The sequence below is a fragment of the Dioscorea cayenensis genome, chromosome 8 (assembly GCF_009730915.1).
Source record: "Dioscorea cayenensis subsp. rotundata cultivar TDr96_F1 chromosome 8, TDr96_F1_v2_PseudoChromosome.rev07_lg8_w22 25.fasta, whole genome shotgun sequence".
NCBI lineage: Eukaryota > Viridiplantae > Streptophyta > Magnoliopsida > Dioscoreales > Dioscoreaceae > Dioscorea > Dioscorea cayenensis.
Window position 1 is genome coordinate 1,940,743 of NC_052478.1, and position 20,846 is coordinate 1,961,588.

General features: G+C 34.0%; 3 protein-coding genes across 3 annotated transcripts; 2 read left to right on the forward strand and 1 right to left on the reverse strand.

Annotated features, from left to right (window-relative positions):
- The first annotated feature begins 118 nt into the window (after positions 1 to 118).
- LOC120267050 (FAD synthetase, chloroplastic-like) lies at positions 119 to 3,100 on the forward strand. The gene is made up of 5 exons (XM_039274731.1): positions 119 to 447; positions 1,129 to 1,310; positions 1,430 to 1,565; positions 2,270 to 2,445; positions 2,522 to 3,100. Exons 1-5 carry the CDS (start codon positions 272 to 274, stop codon positions 3,034 to 3,036), a joined length of 1,185 nt encoding a protein of 394 aa, XP_039130665.1. The 5' UTR covers positions 119 to 271; the 3' UTR covers positions 3,037 to 3,100.
- A 70-nt stretch (positions 3,101 to 3,170) lies between these two features.
- Positions 3,171 to 5,414, forward strand: LOC120267048 (pentatricopeptide repeat-containing protein At1g59720, chloroplastic/mitochondrial-like). The gene is given in 2 exon segments (XM_039274730.1): positions 3,171 to 4,719; positions 4,721 to 5,414. Coding segments are annotated over 2 exon segments (1,899 nt in total). The 5' UTR covers positions 3,171 to 3,459; the 3' UTR covers positions 5,360 to 5,414.
- Positions 5,415 to 7,735: 2,321 nt separating this feature from the next.
- On the reverse strand, positions 7,736 to 13,153 carry LOC120266458 (plasma membrane ATPase 1-like). The gene is given in 22 exon segments (XM_039274085.1): positions 7,736 to 8,218; positions 8,332 to 8,510; positions 8,602 to 8,784; positions 8,874 to 9,059; positions 9,228 to 9,388; positions 9,473 to 9,554; positions 9,806 to 9,838; positions 9,943 to 10,181; positions 10,258 to 10,422; positions 10,565 to 10,709; positions 10,819 to 10,923; positions 11,003 to 11,125; positions 11,222 to 11,341; positions 11,449 to 11,568; positions 11,692 to 11,898; positions 11,997 to 12,128; positions 12,130 to 12,177; positions 12,269 to 12,403; positions 12,488 to 12,625; positions 12,725 to 12,823; positions 12,896 to 13,015; positions 13,100 to 13,153. Coding segments are annotated over 22 exon segments (2,871 nt in total). The 3' UTR covers positions 7,736 to 8,121.
- Between the last annotated feature and the right edge of the window lie 7,693 nt (positions 13,154 to 20,846).

A 20,846-nucleotide genomic window follows, 5' to 3' on the forward strand; every position in this document is an offset into this window, starting at 1 on the left:
AAAGAGAAATTTTATAAAGATTAATATGTAATTTAAGGATCTAACTAGAAAAGGCCCTGATAGAAAAACTATTATTTCATTTGTTAAAATTACAGGGGTTGAACAGCAAAAAAAAAAAACTCAATCTATAGCTTTTGGGTTTTGTGCCTTTGGCGACCGCGCCACGACCGCGGATTGATTCCTTCGTCGTTAACTGGCGCGAAACTCGGGGAACGCCCTCGCCGGCGCTCCGGCCAGGCCTGAGAAGTGCCGAGACAGAGCCTCCTTGTCGATGGAGAGATGTGGAGGTGTCGTCCTCCACTCCAATCTCCGGATCCAATCCTCCATCCCTCGTCGCCGGACCCCCTTCTCTCGTTCTGGCCACCCGCTTCCTCTTCCTAGCTGCGCTGCACGTCGAAAAATTTTCAGAACGGCTCCCAGGGCTTCCCCTCTCGTTGATCACTTTAGGTCCAGCTCCTTGATTCTCAATTCTTCTCGTTTCTGCTCGTTTTGTGTTGAGAGTGACTAGGGTTTTGGGTTTTCCAATGAAAAGAGGATTCTTTTGATGGATAATATCTAGGTTCATAAGTTACTTTATTTTTTTAGGGCTCATGAGTGCTTTTTTTTTTCCTCTCTAATCGTTCAATTTATGGGTTTGATGCATTCAGGAAATTGGTTGTCTGAAAACTTTTTAAGATGAAGAAAATGCTGCCATTTTTATCAGATTTTTCATTGGCAATGACTAATTAGAATTTTCTTTTAAACTCTTTAAGTAATTTGAACATGGCCTATACAAGCAGAGGATAAGGGAAAGCTTGGAAAGCATATTGAAAGCAATATAATTGAAGATATTTTTACCATAATACAGATAGCAATTATGTTAATTAGAATATATAGATGAAATATAGAACTATTATGTCCAGTATCACCATAAATGGATTCGGAGCTATGAGTACAATTTCCGTGTTGGTTATAGGGCTGAAGACTGACAATGGAAAAATTATAAACCCGCATTTCTTAGATGATGATAAACTGGAATGTTAAATAAATAAGAAAAGAAAATAGTCACGAACCTTTTGGCTTCAGTTAATAATCTTATGAAGTATGATGTTTTGTTGGATTTCATTCTTCTCGACTATCTGCTTGTAGGCTAGGTAATTTTCAGAATGATAAAAGACACATGCTTGTGAACAAGGTGATCCATAAATCTCAAAATGCTCTGAGCGTTTATAGTTCCTGTGGATCACGAGAAGCAAGCACAAGTGGTGGTGAAATGAGAAAAAATGAACTTCTAGTTGATTGCGGAACTGATCAGGAGGAATGTGTTGTGGGTAGGTATATTTCAAATTTTATTCTCCTATCTCTCAATGTCTTCTTAAAAATTATCAATTTCATGGCTTTTAGTATGGAGTTTATTTTAACCGATGGTTTGATCAATGCCAATTTATAGGACGTATAGTGGCCTTAGGAAAGTTTGATGCCCTTCATATTGGCCACCGGGAACTTGCTATACAAGCATCAAAGGCTGGAACTCCATTTCTTCTTTCATTTGTACGAATGGCAGAAATACTTGGTTGGGAATACAGGTTTGCTATTATAATTTTGAGGTTGTTTTTATTTCTTGCTGTTTCCATTATTGTGAAAAATGTAATTCTGTCAGTGCAACTTCAGTACAGTCATATATTTCAAATTTTCTATGGTATGTTTATCACAGAAATAGACATTACATTCTATCTGTTATAATTAAGCTTTCCTGTTTAGTTCTAATTAGATTGTAGCATTCTTTGAATTCTTGAGTAAGTTGCATTCATTGCCTTATTGGAAACAACAGTCTTAGCTGCTTGAGGCAATGTGCATAAACTTATGGGCTCTGACATCATGATATTTTGTGCCTGAGGTACTGGATTGTAGGCTCAAATGACTTGAAATAACCATTGGTTAACTGTGTAATGGATCCTTTAAACCTTTATCTTGCGTCTTGCTCATTGAGACATGTCTATCTTTCATGAAGAGAAGATAAGTTCTTTTTTCTAATTATTAATTATTTGAGTTACTTGTTATAATGACTTTAAAATGTGAAATCACTTCCTCCTGGAGTGAGTTGGGGTATTTTATTATATTATTTTAGCACATCTCATTGAACTGTAGAAAATTACTTGAAAAATTACGTGACCTAGATGTTGATCTTTTAATGAGAAAGCATAAATCTCATGACTACTAACTAGTTGTCTAGAAGTAAGAAAAATTAGTCTTTGTTCACTCTCTTATATACATTAAACCTTGTGTCCAGGCCTCCTATTGTCGCCAAATGTGATAGGAAGCGAATCCTATCCTCTTGGGCTCCTTATTGTGGTAATGTAATTCCCCATGAATATGAAGTTGACTTCTCCAAAGTTAGGCATCTTACCCCTCGACAATTTGTTGAAAGGTTGTCCAAGGAGCTCAGAGTAAGTGGAGTTGTTGCAGGTACAAAAGAAATTTTTAAATTTGAAAAGTCTTTTTTGGTGACAATTCCCTTATCAGATCCTTAATTAAATTGCAGGTGAGAATTACAGATTCGGATATAGAGCGTCAGGTGATGCATCAGAGTTGGTGAGACTATGCAAGGAGTATGGTTTAGAAGCATATATTGTGGGCTCTGTTATGGATAGAAGCCAACCATCTTACAATGGGACTAGCAAAGGCATCAATTCAAACGATCGAGGCCAGGTATCCTCAACTCGTGTGCGCCATGCTCTTGCTCTACGTGACATGGAGTATGTGGGGAAACTTCTGGGGAGAAAGCATCGGCTTGTTCTATCAGCAGACAAAGGATTGATCGCTAGATCTGATAGTGCACCCAATAGATTTTCTATTCCGAAATTGTGCATGCTGAACCAACCACCAGATGATGGGGTGTTTGATAACTGCAGTTTATTGGTGGATGATGCATATGTTGCACCTTGCAGAGTGATCATTGATACTGAACTCATCAACATAGAATCAGATGATGGAAGCGCTTGTTTACAGGAACATCTACAGAATGGTCAGCAATTCGGCATAGAATTTGGATGGTAAGAGATCTTGATGGCCAACTAGGTATTGTCACTCGTTATGAATGAAAATATAATGTTATGAAAAAGCTGAAGAAAAAATTGGTGGTGGTAGGACATGATTATTTAACTTTTATAACACACCACCTGCAATTTTTGGCAAAAGCATAAAACAGAGCTAGAAAGCTCTTGGTGATCAATATTATTAACTGGTCTATATTATTGGCTGATAGAGCATGGATTGCACCATGGCCAGTGTTCTTCCTTCAAGGTAAATGCTAGTAACTTTCTACTTTAGTTTAGACTGACTGATGACGTATAGATTGGATGACCAATTATGGACGTAGTAAGGGCATGTGCGCATGTATGATCCATTCAATCTAAAGCTATAAATATCTGATGATGATTGTGAATCTGTGATGATGGATAACAACATTTCATATCCGCCATGCATCGTCATCATCATACTTCCCCCCATTCATGGCCCTCTCCATCTCTCCCAGCTCTCTCATCAACATCTCCACCTCCGCCTCTGAGCTCCACTAATGGCTCTGCCCATGCCCATGCCCACCCTCTCCTCCCCTATCTGGACCTCGCCCACTCCTCTATCCAGCTCAAACAAATCCATGCCCAAGCCCTCAAATTCCCTCCTCATCCCCACCTCCTCCTCCTCCATTCCCGCCTCATCCACTCTATCTCCCTCTCCGGCGACCTCCTCTACTCTCTCCGTCTCCTCCTCCACCCTTTCCCCCTTCTTCTCCCCACCTCCTTCTCCTTCAACTCCCTCATCCGTTCCTTCTCACGCTCCCCCTCCCTCAAACCCCTCTCTCTCCAACTATACCTTCAAATGCTACTCCTTTCCTTATCCCCCGATAACCACACCTTCCCTTTCGTCCTCAAGTCTTGCGCTTTCCTTTCCTCCTCCTCCTTCGGCTCCCAGCTTCATTCCCACATCGTCAAGCTCGGCTTCTCCTCTGATATCTATATTCTCAACAGTCTTGGTCACTTCTACTCCTCTTGTGGCAAGTTATCTCTTGCACGCCAACTGTTCGATGGAATGCCTTTGAGAAATCGCGTGTCTTGGAATATCATGATTGATGGCTGTGTCATGTGCGGTGAGTACGAGACTGCGTTGGAACTGTTTAGAGATATGCAAAGCCAGTTCTCGCCTGACGCATACACAATGCAGAGCGCCCTCTGCGCGTGTGCTGCGCTCGGCGCGCTGTCACTTGGGATGTGGGCGCACGCCTTCGTGTTGAGGAAATGCGATGCCAGTGTTCAAAATGATGTTTTGATTAACAACTCGTTGATAGATTTGTACTCAAAATGTGGGGATATTGTCATGGCCCGCAGGGTGTTTGATGAAATGCCGCAAAGGGATGTGACTTCTTGGAATGCATTGATTCTTGGACTTACAATGCACGGTCAAGTTGAGGATTCATTGTTGGCCTTTGTTCAGATGATTTCAGACGTCGAAGGTGATAAACTGAGGCCAAATTCGATCACTTTTATCGGTGTCTTGAGTGCTTGCAATCATGGTGGATTAGTGACTGAAGGACAAAAATATTTTCGATCCATGGTTGATGAATTTGGCATCAAACCACAATTGGAGCATTACGGTTGCATGGTTGATATTCTATCTCGTGCTGGTCACATAGAAGAGGCTTTAGAACTAGTCAAGAACATGAATTGCAAACCTGATGTCGTGATATGGAGAAGCATTCTTGATATGGAGAAGCATTCTTGATGCATGTTGCAAGAGAAATGCCGGAGTTGAGTTCAGTGAGGCAGTGGCACAGCGAGCTCTTGAATCAGAGCTAGTGGCAACAAGCGGTGTTTATGTGCTGCTCTCGAAAGTCTACGCCTCTGCAAACCGATGGAATGAAGTAGGCTTGGTTCGAAGACTGATGAGCGAAGAAGGGATCAAGAAAGAGCCCGGCTGTAGCTCTATAGAGATTGGTGACGGCATTGTTCATGAATTTGTTGCAGGTGATTCATCGCATCCAAAGTCGAAGGAGATTTATGAGAAGCTGAATGAAGTTGAATGCAAACTAGTAATGGCTGGTTATGTGCCGGATTCGTCTCAAGCTCCATTGGTGGCTGAAGTTGATGGTGTTAAGTGTGAGTCTCTTCGTCGGCATAGTGAGAGGCTTGCTATAGCATTTGGTCTGATCAGTACAAAACCTGGGATGACAATTCGAGTGCTCAAGAACTTGAGGATTTGCAGAGATTGCCATGAAATTGCCAAGTTGATCTCAAAACTGTATTGTAGAGAGATTGTTGTGAGAGATAGGGCTAGGTTTCATCATTTTAGAGATGGTTCATGTTCTTGCATGGATTATTGGTGATGATATCCGTTTAATTTCCATGAAAATTATTAATGAATACATATATATATATATATATATGTGTGTGTGTGTTCTTTGATTTTGTAGAATTTAGAGCATAATTTTCTTTTGATGATACGCCTTCCTATACTATTGATTGAATCTACTTTGTAAGAAAAACTCACATTGTTTATAATGGTTGATGCCAGATATATACAGTGGCGGAACTAGAAGGAAAATAAAGGGGGTGTTGACTTGAAAAATTGAAACTAGGTTTAAAAATTTGTTTTTTAAAAAATTTTAAAAAATATATATTCAAATTAGTTGCAGGACATATTCATTATCGTTGGACTAATCCAATTTGGAAACAAAAAAACAAAAGAGGTTATAAAGCAGTTATAAATTATTTTAGGAACGATCAAGTAAAAAATCAGGGGCTAAATAATAAATTTTTATAAATATTTTTTCTAAAAATATATATTTTCTATATATATTTACTATATTTTCTATAATATTTAGAGAAAACATCATCTGCAGACGTTCGTAGGAACGTCCGTAGTTGAGCACAATGACCATTAGGGTGTTACAGTGAAACCTAATTATGGATTAGCTGAGTTGATTAGTTTAGGTTTTGTTTTTAAAATGTTTGGTATAAATAGGGCTAGACGGTTCAAATTTGTTCAGATACTATGCACAAATTGATTGAACGGTTTAAATCAAATTATCTCACTTTTCATTGGGCAACTATTTATAAGCACGATAATACTATTCATAAAATAGTGTAGCAACATTCGTAGATTTAAAATCTACAAACGTACACAGAAGATGCATGCTCTAGTATTTATATTATATAAACTAATTTATAATAAATGAAGGAGTCAAATAATATGTTTTTGAGAAAAAAATTATACTATATAAATCCATTTATAAAAAATTATTGGGTGGAATTATAAAATTTATTTTTTTCCTAAACATAATTTATTTAGTCTATAGGTATTAGTATGTAAAAACTTGATATTTTTACAAAAATAAAAATCCCAAGGAAAGTGAGAGGGTGCTCCCAAGTCCCAACTATCCCTTTCTCATATAGATATCTATATAATATATATATAATTGGATGGATATATGTATATACATACTTGGCTGGGTAGGGGGTGCTCAAGCACTCTCTTGACCCCTCTTTCCGCCTCTGGATATATATATATATATATCCCGTTGCGGACGCGTCTTGACGCTCCTTACGCTATATATATATATATATATATATAACGTCCGCAAAAGATAAAAAGTAAGACAGAATGCTAGAGAGACAGTGATAGTTGTTGCTTACAGTAGTTTCAGATTATATCCAGAATAGTGCTTTTTTTTTGAACTGTATAACAATGTTTTTAAAAGGTATTGTACATCTCAATTTTTACTGTACACTCAATGGAACCGTCAGCTTGAAAAGTTATTATGCATCTCAATTTTTACTGTACATCTCAATGGAAACCGTCAACTTTGAAATGCAACGGTTGGAACGTTCTTAGACAACCGACCCAATATATATATTTATATATAATAAATCCTTGGACCCTTTTAGGATTATCACTAAAACCCTGGATTAATTCCAACTTTGGATAAATGGATTAACTTCTAGAACTTCTAATGCTTGATTTGAAGATTGGAAAATATTTCTTCCAGATAACATGTGGGTAAAAATAAAGTATCTTGACTAACCATATAAATCGATTTTAAACCAAAATACATGATTGCATGATCGCACTTATACTGACACGTCCAACCCAACACCTAAGGCTAAAATATATATATATATATATATATATATATATATATATATATTTTAAAGCTAGAAGGAAAAATATCTGGATTGGGATACAATATCTATACTCTTTCGTCTAAATTGAAGAGCTATTTAATTAGTGGAATATATAGTCCAGTTAAGCCATGATCCATATTTAAAACATATTCATGCTTACCAAGAAGGATAAGAACAATCTAACCTGGGATATTATACCAGTTAATTTCTCTTTGTTTAGAGCCAATAGTGAGCTTTGAAGTTGGTTATTATTTGTTTTAACCAAATATATTTATTTTGGTGATTCCCATAATTTTAAAACTAGATAACTGAATTTATCAAATTTTAAAAATTTCAAAAATAAAAAATTGAAGCAAAAAAACGTCTAACAAAATAAATAAATAAATAAATAGTTTGCACACCACCAACCAACATGCAAGAGCTTTAAATAGAAATTGGAAAAACAAAAAAACAAACACACCATGTGTGGGGATGACATTATCACAACAGAATCAAACAATTATAAAGAAAAAGAGAACAGAACCACATGAAGTTTGACAACAAGAATCAGTGTTGTGAGTATAGAGAGCACACTGAACTCAACCAAACAATCAATGAGATATAAGAAAATGCAGCAAAACAAAAGGGCATGCCATGTGTTCTGGTGTATCAAAGCACATGCACACTGCCATACTACCATTTATATCTCCCACTTGGTAGGGACAAATATGGAATTCAATCTTCAATGTACCACATGCATTGCTCCCACCAGCCAGCCACACAAATAGTTAAAAAGAACAAACATCTTATACTAAAGTTTACCTACTCACAACAAATATATAGATGATACTGGGTGACAAACAAGATAAAAACAAAGCCGGATTTCTATTTACTAAGATGGATTCAAAAGAAGAAGAGCCTTAGAGAAGTTCTTGATATATATACCAGTTGATATTTTTATTAGATTAAGCTCGTTGTCGTGTCCTCAGACGGTGTAGGCTTGTTGGATGGTATCAATGTCCAGACCCTTCAACCTCACCACTGACTCCACATGTCCTTTTAATGTGTGCAGTTCCCTGAGCCTGTGAAACAGATGGGAATGATACATCATTATTTTCATTGACGAAAGAAATTATACAATGAATTATGTCAAAGCAGAGAGATTTTAATGTATGAGGGATGATGATGATCATACCTAGCAATCTCAGCGCGCCTTTTGGCCTCTTCAGCCATTTGATTAAGATCATTGAAGCTGGTCCTATCAGTGAACATTTTGGTATCAGGTGGTTGTAGCCCATGTAATGTCCTCTGAGCATGTGCCCACTTCAACTCTCTTGCTTCTTTACCGAAGTCCTTTTGCCTTGTAAAGGCAATCTGCAAGATCAACAAAATTCAATCAGCCTAAAGATGTCCACAAGAAGTTGAGGGATGCCTCCTTAAGAGTTTTGGGTTGCGCATTAAATACCCTTTGCTCAATAACAAGATCCCATGCCCTTCCACTCAATGCATATCGGATCATGAATTTGATGATATCTAGTGGAAAGTAGAAAATGAGGTTGTACAACCAAATAACACCAGCCCAGCCCCAGCCAATCCCTTTGATTGCAGCAAATCCCCAGTCAGCATACACAGCAATCAGTGTAGCAATCTGCATAACAAATGATACATGTTCCCGATGAGCTCCATAGTAGCAAAACAAAACAAACCTTGGTATAGAAAGGTATGAAAGAAGCTTACCAGTTGAGCAACCATGAATGCTGTTACTAGGAGCAAACCAGGGCGCTCAATGAAGGACCAGCTGCGGGATCGGGTCACAAATATGAGAGCCTGACTGATAGTGCTGACTTGCAGATAAACTGCAGAGGCAAGCTTTTGGAAGTCATCTTGAGCAGTTTTCTCGAGGCTCTCAACATGGAATATACGCTGATGAATTTTCAAACCAAACAATACTTTGATTAGTTCAGAGCATTTTATGATTGCATGCATTAACTTTTTCCAGTTTGAAAAAAAAAAAATTAAGCCTCCAGAAACCCGTAACTTGGTTGCACAATGCAAAGACAAGGTTTCTTTACCAAGGAAAAGAAACAATACCGGGAAGAAGTCAGTTTTGTACGCTGCCCAGAAGAAAATCACTGTCATCACAGCTAAGTACCCTCCAAGGATGATCCCTGTAGCAAAAATTTCTGCCAGTTTCCAGCTGTCGGGGAGGGGAGATGGTTTCACCCGATCCTTTGATATTGTCATTATGGTGCCTGAAAATGACAAAATAACAAAGTCATGCATGGAGAGGGATCTAACTGCATAGAAGAAAAGGTGAACACTAAAGAAATTAGTACCATCATTGAGGATAGCAATGATAAGGACCATAAAGGGTGGGAAGTCAAACTTCCATATCAATGCCAGCAACATAAAACCAAGCTGTTGCAAAACAAAAGGAACAATCTCAGAATTCCTTATTGCGCTTTTATATAATGAAGGCAAAAATTAAGCATCATTAAAGGAAAGTAATATGTTCTCATTAATATCTACGACAAACAAGGAACTATGCCATATTAAGTTGCATGAGTATGAACTTCCGTCCTAAACAATATGAGACTGTTTGGTTTTCGCTCTGAACATTAAAGGAAGAAAAAAAATGCCAAAGATAAGCCCACTTCAGATATACATACCACAATACGGATTGTAATCGACACAGCATAGATCTGCAACACACCAAAACATTCAACTGAATAATCTTATGAAAAATCAGAAAGAAACTACATGATTATAATATTTCTTCAGTCAATAAATGACTAGAATCACTTACAGTATAATTTTTCATCCTCTGAAAGATAGCACGACTGGTTAGGACAGCACTGATGATGACACTCAATCCAGGTTCAGTAAGGACAATATCAGAAGCACTACGAGCTGCATCAGTTGCATCTGCAACAGCAATCCCAATATCGGCCTTCTTCAGAGCAGGAGCATCATTAACCCCATCACCAGTCATACCACAAATATGCTTCCTTGCTTGGAGTCGTTTAACTATCTCATACTTGTGCTCTGACAGCAAATGGTAAACAATAAGATTTTTGAAAAATCAAATACTTTGTGTTCAAGAAAATAACTGAATTAATACCAGGAAAAACTCCAGCAAAGCCATCAGCTTTCTCGATCAACTCATCAACTGGTAAAGCAGCAATAGATTCATCCTTGTCATGGCCCAGCAAAGCCGATGATGGGTACATGTTTGTACCCATTCCTAATCGCCGTCCAGTTTCTTTCCCAATTGCCAGCTGATCACCTTAATGAAATTTTTGAAGGGTCAGATGAGCAGTTCTCACAACAGTCATTTTCCTTGAAGTTTACCATCAGTTCTCTTACAGGAAAAAGTTAGTGAAAGTAGGATGATACTTGATTAAATAAACTCCTCATACAAGGCTTACCTGTGATCATTTTGACATTCACACCAAGGTTCAGTGCCCTTCGAATTGTTTCTGCACTATCATGTCGAGGAGGGTCAAAGAGGGGCATAAGACCAATGAACTGCCAAGGACCTCCTGGACTCTCTTTCCTACCTTCTGGAACTTCCTGTGCAATACATAAAAGAATACATGAGTAAATGAAAAAACAATAAAAGTGAGAGAAAGAAAAGAAAAGAAAAAATTAGCAGAAGGCACAAACGGGCAGGATCTTGTACCTGATACGCCACAGCAAGTGATCGTAGCCCACGCTCAGCAAATTTGTCAATCACAGCATGAACTCTACGGTCTATTTCCAACTTATTGTGGGCAAGGTTTAATATCTGCATTTCAGTAAGTATAAATCTATAAGCAACCAAAACAAGAGTCAGCAGGACATAAGAAAACCAAAAGATAAAATACCTGTTCTGGTGCACCTTTGCTAACACGATGCATTTTTCCCTCACCATCAATATATGTCAAAGCAGTCCTCTTATCAGTAGGGTTGAATGGCAAAAAGTGAACTTCTTGAATTCCAGCCCTGGCCTGTTTTTGGTAAATAGAGATAGAAACAGTTGAAAAAAAACCTTCATAGTGTAACAAATGCAAGAAAAACTGAAGGAAATGCAAGTTTTAATCTACCTCCTTTGGATCAGCAAGCGTGCCGACAATAGCAGCATCTATTGCATCCTGATTTTCTGTCCTTGAGGCTCTTGCGGCCATTAGAATGACAATATCTTGAGTGACACCTTTGGAAAAGACCTGGTGTATGAATATATTTGAATAGGTATAATTAAGTGGATGCCAAGGTAGGAGAAAGAAATTCATCTGTAAAAGACTCATTACAAATCTCCAATCCAATGTCTGACCTCAACAAGATTTTTGTCCACTGTCAGCTTGTTCAAAGTTAAAGTTCCAGTTTTATCACTGCAAAGAACATCCATGCCAGCCATTTCCTCTATTGCAGTCATTCTCTTTGTTATAGCTCCCTGCGATTATACCCAGAAAACCTTTTAAGTCAAGCAATTTGCTTCAGCTACTGTCTACATCTAGAAAGTAAAGATTTTGCCAAAAGATTTTTGTTCTTTTAAGAAAAAAGATATAAAGCTAACCTGCTGGGATAGGCGATGAGAACCAATTGCCATTGTGACAGACAAAACTGTAGGCATGGCAATTGGGATACCTCCAATGAGAAGGACCAAGAGATTATCAATTCCAGGACGGTATGCCCGGTGTTGGATTGGATACATGACAATAATCTCAATAAACATTCCCACAGCAATAGAACAGATACAGAAGTTCCCAATAGAAGTCAAAACCTATAAAGCAACAAAAAATTCAACTAAATCTTGATCAACATACAGCAAAGACAGATTAAAGAAAAGCATCCTAGCATGCAGGGGGCATAAAAACTTGCCTTTTGGAAGTGCCCAACTTGATTCGTGGAATCTACGAGATGAGCGGCCTTGCCAAAGAAAGTATGGACTCCCGTTGCAATAACAATCGCTTCAATCTCTCCCTGCTTACAAGTAGAACCAGAGTAGACCCCATCTCCCAGGGCCTTTGGTTACCGGCAATGACTCCCCAGTGAGGGCAGACTGAAAAAGAGATACAACACTCAGCGAGGCCAAACAACTAAGATGCAAAACAAGAAATCAACATAAAAATCAAAACTTTTTGCATCATAACCTGATCAATTTTCAACGGATCTCCTTCAAGGAGTCGTGCATCAGCAGGAATGATGTCCCCAAGCTTGACACTGATGATATCCCCTGGGACAAGGATGGCGGCATCCTCTTCCCGCCACTGTCCATCCCTGAGCACCTGCAATCCCATTCAACAATTCATCTCAGATCTCCAAAGCTCCTCTCACAGTGAAGGAAAAAGTTAAGAGAAAGAGACAAAGACCTTGGCTTTGGGAGCAAGCCGGGCCATGAGCGCCGCAGCAGCATTCCCAGCGTTGTTCTCCTCGATAAAACTGATGGTGGAGTTGATAACCAGCAAGGTGATAATTCCCACAAAATCCTGCCAATCCGGCGGCTTTCCCTGCAAATCACCACATAATATGAGAACAAAGAACAGACCAAACAGAAAACCAAGCAAACAAACTACCGAAAGAGAGCGCAAAAAATACAAAAAACAAACCCCTCCATTGGCAAGGGCGATGGCCATGATAGCAGCGGCCTCCATGACCCAAGACAACGGATTCCACATAAACCCTAAAAACTTCAGCACCTTGCTCTCCTGCAACACCAAAACACAAACAATCAAAAACACAAACACCTCAACCACATTCCAAACCCCCAAAAACCTCACCTTTTTCTCCTCCAACTTGTTATGCCCGAAGATTCCCAGCCTCTCCTCCGCCGCCTCCGTCGTTAACCCTTCCTTGCTACATCTCAAATTCTCAAACACCTCCTCGATCGGTATATTCTCCTGTGCAAACCCATCCCATGAGATTCAAACATCAAAACATCATCCTCACCAAAACGTCATCCACAGAACAACGGATCTAATTACCAAATCCACCGCCTCTTTCAGCACAGCATCCAGCGTCGCCGTCTTGTCCGCCATTACTCTTCTCCTTCTCCTTCTCCTTCTTCTTCTCCTTCTTCACTCTCTTTCCCTTTTTATATATTTCTATATCTCACTTCAGACACTGTGAAATCATGAAATCAGTGAGAATTTGAGTAGTGGAATCCCACACATCCCAGATGGAAAACCACTTCCAAAAGCACTTCCAAAAGAGCAAAACAAAAAAAAAAGATAAGAAAAAAAGGCATATAATTTTTTTTCTTTCTTTTTTCTTTTTTTTTTAAAAAAAAAAGAGTACCAAAAAGATCGCCTTGTCATGAACAGCCACATCTATTACTCCTCTCAAAATAGATTTAAAAAAATAAAAAAATAAAAAAAGAGGAAGAAGCGAAGAGGGTGATATATATGAAGGTTTGGTGTCTGAAATAGAGAGAGAGAGTGAGAGTTTATGGTGGGAGTGTTTTCACGGCAGAGGAAAGATAAGTAGGGACAGTGCCATACATCATGTACTTGGCAGTACACCCCTTTAAACTGTTTCTTTTTTCTTTATTTTATTTTATTTATTATTCGAGAGAAAAAAAAATTAAAATATTAAAAATCAGAAACATACCCAAATATCAACAGAGCAAATAAAAAATAAAACGATACATATTTTTAAAAATATATTTTTATCTATGATTCAAATTTTTCACTATTTATTAAATATTTTAATAGAAAATCAGTTATCAATAGACCAGTTAGTTGTTGGTTATTTTTTTAAACTAATTATTGATTATTGATTATCTTTTTCTTGTTTTAAGATTATTTTTAACTTTTTATTAATTTTAATTTTTTTAAAAAAATTAATATTAATATCTTGATTTTTCAGGGGTTTTATTGGTTTCTTGGAAGTGAAATTCATGCCGAGGCGGAGTTTCCAAGATGGAACTCATTGGTTTTTTCCTCGAGAGAAAACCGGAACGTGGCGGTGAACCAAAGGGGAACCACCGCCTGTGTATTGAAACGGATCCGAAGTGATGGTCGTGTCGGCAGGTGATGGGAATTGTACGAACATACGCTGTTCGAACTTCACAGCGGATCCATAACGAAAGTTTAGGCTGAAGCTTCGCACTTGGTTCACCCGTCCTATCCGTACGGACGGCAGTGGATCCGCTATGGGAGCTTTTTGCTGTCCATCACTAACCTATATAAAATTATTTTTTTTAATATACTATAAAATAAAAAATTCTGAATTTGTGGTAAAAATAGAATTTTTTTAATTTTGAAAAAATAATAATAATAATTTTTAAATTCAAAATTAACCTCTTATTTTGTGATTTATTGATTTATATGAATTGTGAGTTAATTCACTAGTAAACTACCGCTGCTTATAATTAAGAGGTCTTGAGTTTGAGGCTCTCAGATTATAATTCACTAAACCATAATTAATATATCTCCATACACGTTTGTCTTTTACATTGTCGCTTATCGATTTTGTCAAAAAAATATATTTATTTATTTATTTTAGGACAAAAAATAAAAAATATCAGTACTATAGATGCTGTAATGAATCTTAATAATTAGTAAAATTAAAATTAGAGACCATAAAATATTGCTGAACAGTAATGTTGTAAAAATGAGACCAGACCGGCCGATTCAACCGGGAATCGGTCGGTAAACCGATCCAATTAGTCACAAAAACACCAAGTAACCGGACCATCTAGATGGATCGGATCGGCCTGTTGATTTATTTATTTTAATTTTTTGAAGTTAAACCCACTCAAAAAAACAAAAAAAAAAAAAAGATATTATATATTTGTATTTTATGTTATTCTTTATTTTTTATTGTTGTTTTTATTGTTATTGTATACTTATATTTTATTTAATCATTTATTTTTTAATATTTATTGTAAAGTTTTATCTTTGTATATTTGTACTTTGAAAATTTTAATTTTATATAGAGTTGACACTTTGTGGTCTTTATAAAAGGCAATATAACTTTACAATATGTAATTTTGTATTTTTTTTAAATTTTTTTCTTATTTTTTAAACTATTTTTACTTATTTTTTAACTCTTTATTTTTAAAATTTTATTTATTTGGAAAAATATTAAATCCGGTTGAATCTGGCTGGTTCAATCGGTTTGACCATGAATCGATTGCCTAACCGACCGGTCCGGTTTTTATAACATTGCCGAACAACATTGGATAATTTTAAAATATATATACATATATTTTTAATTTTTTTGTGTAATTGAATTTGAGGGATTTTGCAGAATAAAAACATGAGAAGTGTTGCCGTTACACTTCTGTCTTAAGAAATATATATATCTATATAACTTTTGATCCGTTTGATGGGAACGTTGGACACTGAAGATCACGTGGGATGCAGGTGGGATTTTAATTCCTCAGAATTTACGTTATTAATAATAATTAATCTTGCAATGTTTTAATTTAATAATCATGGGGAAATTTTGTTAATATTAAAATAATAAAAAAAATCAAGTGTTAGTAATAGTTAGTTTTTATGTTAGTTTTTTTTAAGTGTGATTATAGAATAATTAAAAATTTTATATGTAAAAAACATCAATATTTATAGTGTTCCTAAAATTTAAAAAAATAATTTCACCAAAAAAATAACAATAAAAAAAAAATCAATCGTTTATTTGATATAGAAACACATTTTCATCAATTTTATCATGTTACAATAACTCAATTAATGCATCTCTGAGAACTTATATTTTAAATAAAAACCTTTTTCATTGTATCGATTTAATCTTCTAATATTATTTTGAAATTTTAAGGTTCATTCTCCATGCTCAATATCCCATTAAATAAATAAATAATTATTAAATAGAAAATCATGATAACCAAATAAAAAAAATTATTTTTTAAAAAAAAACCTTCTTATAATGAGAATATAAGATTAAATAATGTACGATTACGTCTAGGTTTTGTACGGTCCCGCATGTTGTACGGCCGGTTGCGTGTCATTTTAACATCTAATTAGTTGAACTGTCAGCTTTTTTATAGATTTTTTTTTTTACATATATAAGACAAAAATATGGGTTATCTTTTACTAATTTTTAAGTAATTTATTACTCTCTATATTCAATGTATTTTAAAACTTCAATAAAAACTTTGCACGTTACTTCAATTTTTCTCTTTTGAGTTGGAGAAAGAAAGAGACAAGACTCCTTCCATTTTTTTTATATTCATTTTATATTATTATAATTATTATTATGACTAAGATGACCATAGTTTTCTCCCGTCTTCCTGTTAAGATATTTTTAACATTATATAACAAAATATTTGATGTTTAACTCTGTATTTATGACTACAAATTTCATATTTCTATTTGTATGATTAGGGTAGAATTATTTTTACATTAGCAGGAGTTATTTTAGTTGGTGATTACTTAGATTATTTAAATACCTATCTTTTAATAAGACTCTAAGTACTTTATTCCATATGAGTTTAGAGTTTGTATTTTTAGAAAATTAATATATTAAAATCATGAAAAAATTTATTTTCTATTGATATGAAAATTGAATAAATAAAAAAGACAAAATATACCAATTATATGTAAAGGGAAAACAAAGTCATATGAAGAATTAAATAAAAATACCAATTACATAAAATTAAATTAAATATATTGAAAACAGAAGAGTAAAAAATTAATATGAAAATAAAGTACACAAAATATGGCTTTCAATAAAGAAAAATTCCCTGAGACTGAAGAAATCAAGTCACATGATTTGATGGATATTAAACAATTTGGAGAACTCTTGATTAAAAAACACACTTATAAATGGTCTTTACAAGTAAGCTTTCTTTTTTATACAATTATAAATGGTTTTCCACTTATTTATTGAATTAATGAGTAATTGCTTAAGAAATTATCCATCATGCTTTGCATTTCCACATCTTTGCTCATTGCTCCTTTTTATTCAAATAATATTTCTTTTTAAATTGGAAGTAATTTCATATATATATATTTATTATGTAATGTCATCAATATATATATATATATATATGGACTCAATAATCATGATTAGTACTATATTGTTGAGATGGAGTATTCATTCATAATACTTTTCTATGTAGTTGTCTTTCATTTTGTCATTTTGAGTACGAAGCTTCGTTGTTGATGTTATTATAAAAAATATAAATAATGTGGTTTACCTACCTTTGATTACAAACATAATATTCAAAAACATGGTTCTTATATTTTATATAAACATAATTTTAATAGTTGAGCTTAGAAAGGTTGGTAAGAAAAAACATAAAATGCATTGCTTTTATAGCTTGATTGGTTGAATAGAAAACGCTCAAAAGGAAATAAAAATAAAAATTCAACCGGTATTTTTGTATGATCAATGTTTTCCAAAACTAGAAGTTATTATATTGGAAACTTTTTCCCATTAAAGATCTAAGACAAAACATTGATGATGTGGCCATTTAGCAACTGGTTCATAATATATCCTTGATTAAAAAATATTGATCAACGTGGCCAAGTTCATCTTTTCCTCATTAAAAACTAATACTAATATATGATTATTGAAACATTAATGTAACCATATTTAGATATCTCCAAAGAACTTTTATAATCTATAATGCTTGCTACGAAATCTCATTATTTATGTTAATTAAAGTTTGTATGTCCTTCTAATGGCTTTTTCCCTTCTTAAGTATGATTTGGCTACATGTGCTTTTTAATTAATAATAATAATAATAAATTATTTTTTAATCATTGATATTAGTTCTTCTGATATTTCTTTATACTTTTTAGTCTTTTAATAATTATAATCTATTCAAACTTTCGTGATATTGGTAGTTTTTAAAATATAAAAAATACAGCCTCTCATTATTACCAATTTGATTTAGATTAGCCCTGCTCAAGTGAGCAACACTTAGGAACAATCATTATTTCAATTGATTTAGATTTCAAAATAAAGAAAGGCGTGTTAAAGTTAAAGATATGATTTAAGACTATTTAGGGATTTTGAAACGTTTGGAGGGATTTATGTAATGGTATTATTTTTCTCTAATGATAATGATAAGTATGTAGACAATTAAATAATTAATGAGTGGGGGAGTAGAAAAAGAAGCACTTGCTTGCAAGGTGAAAGGCAGAAAGTAGGTACAATTGCATAAATAATGTAAAAGAAATAAATCAAAAGAAAAAAGGAATGAGGTAAGCCAAATATTGAATCTTGGAAGAGTCATACCAACTCAAAGAAATTTTTGTCTATGTTGTTAGGTCATGTCTTCTCAATTCAAGAGAGCCAAGATGATGGTGAAAGCTACTATTCAATTATACTAAAAAGAAAAAAAAAATATTTATATCTATGCATAATATATATATATATATAAGAAGGTTGTCTTGTTGTATTATATATATAAGAAGGTTGTCTTATTGTATTTGTGACACCCATAAATATCATGTTGTTGTCGTTGTGGTGGTTAGGATACTGTCTTTATCATTATCATTATCATTATCATTATTATTATTTTTTAATAAAATATGAATAAATCATGCTAAGAGTATACACACATGTGGAGTTATTATCTTAATATATTAGTGCCTTCATCTTATTTAATCTGAGATTCAAATCCATCTCGATAAAAACATAAATATTTTACACACAAAATACAATATTAATAAACTAAAAAATCGTTAATGATATGTTTTATTTTTATGTGTGTATATATATATACACACGTGAAAATATATGTGAAAAAATTGATTTTAGTTTTGTTTTCATGAAATCATATTCTCAATCTATTTTTGTATTTTTAAATATACAGATACAAACATTGAAAATATAAATGAGGGGTGTCATGCAATGCATGTTTACTATGAAAAATATATATACAACTTTGGTCCCTTTCCACACTTTATTAAATTGTATAGGAATTGTAAATTTATGTAGATATACCTAAAAAGCACTATACAAGGAACATGATACATATGGCTTGTAATCTAGCTGGTTAGAATTTTTTAATATATATGTATGTATATATAAATATTCTTATATGATCTTATAGACACTTAAGACAGCTAATCAAGGATGGCATTAATCTTATATATATATATATATATTTAATGTTGAATTATAAAATATTGTTTTCTTTTTCTTTTTCTTTTTTTAATTTGCATGGTGGCAGTGATGCATAAAATAAATCAAAAGCATGTGAAGATGCAAAAGTTTTCTACCTGGTTTATATCACAAAAATGACGCACATGATATGTTTTCCAAACAAAAGTCCAATCAAAATCTAGTTTTTTTCAAAAAAACATAGATAAAAATATTATCTAAATTAGGTGAGAAGTTGGCTAGAAATATAAATATATGCACATTTTGAGTATATTTGAAGAAATGGAAATGCTACCAATATATATATATATATACATATAATTATTATTATTATTTTTTTGCTTGGAATTCACGATCACAAATTAATGGTGGGTAGACTTGAAAATAAAAATAGTAAAACTTTTTATGACAGAGTTTTATTAAAGCAATATATTTAATGCTTTTATTAATCAGGTTAAGTTTAAAAATAAAAAATAAAAAAGGCAAAAAATGGAATATAAGAAAATTTGAAACAGATCAAGGATGCGGAAAGGTGCAAATAGAGAGAATCAAAATTTGAGGCATAACATGATGGACTGCCACAAATTTGTGATGCTCCACATCATCAAGCCTTGCAATCATTCTTAATTTCATTTTCATCATCTTGCAAGCATGCACGTCAAGATTGGAATCAAAATAATTCAAATCATCATATTCCTTTTTTATCTCATTTATTAATTAATATTATTATTATTATTATTATTATTATGTTGATATTATCACAGCAATGTAAATTAAGTCAATGAATAATGAGCTGATAAGTGACTTTTTTTATGAATGAAAACGATTTATAAATAGATCGAAAACCCTTGGATATAGCAGATATGTATGAAATGGGGAAAAATAATATAGAATCCCGGGATGAGCTAGATATATGAGCGATCAGAGACGAATGACTGTTGGGCGGGAAGATTTGAGCACTATGGCTCCCTTTTACGACTTTGATGTTATCTTGATCGAGGCTTTATCCAATGGTTGACAATTAAGTCAAGTTTAGTTAAACCATTTTTAACTCAAATTATAGTAACAACAGTGATGATAATGATTTGTCAGTTTGAAAATGATATATCATAATTTTTAATTAAATTTTCATTTATAATCAAACTTACACTAAAAGAAACAAAGATTTATTTATTTATTTAAAAATAAAAATTCATAATTTAAAAATCTATGGGATCAAAATGTAGCATGAGTCATCGATCTATTCATCAGTATATATTCCCAGAGATATATATAGACTGAAAATTGGGATTTATTTAAAAAAGAAGAAGAATAGTGAAGAATATATATATGCATGGAATTAAAAGAAGAGATGAGGGAGAGAGTGGTCCATGACCATGATGAATGAAACACTAGCGCATCTCTAAAAGAGAATAAAAAGCGGTGAGGAAAAGACAACGACAAATTTGTTTGCCATCAGGATTTTCTTTATCTTTTTTTTCTAAAGAGTAAAGACACACAAAAACGCAACGAATCCAATCACAAAGATTTATATACTCATCATAAACCTTTTTGAAATCTTCTTCTTGAGAAAATATCAAAATAGAAAAGAACTTAAAAGGAAAGAAAGGGAAAAAGGCAAGTGTGGTTTAATAACGTGGTCATCTACTGTAG

Bases quoted from the DNA above. Each gene is read 5' to 3' on its own strand.
- LOC120267050 (XM_039274731.1), top strand. From the start codon at position 272: ATGGAGAGATGTGGAGGTGTCGTCCTCCACTCCAATCTCCGGATCCAA. The intron at 448-1,128 runs GTCCAGCTCCTT...ATCTGCTTGTAG, and splicing joins CCTCTCGTTGATCACTTTAG to GCTAGGTAATTTTCAGAATG. The intron at 2,446-2,521 runs GTACAAAAGAAA...ATTAAATTGCAG, and splicing joins AGTAAGTGGAGTTGTTGCAG to GTGAGAATTACAGATTCGGA.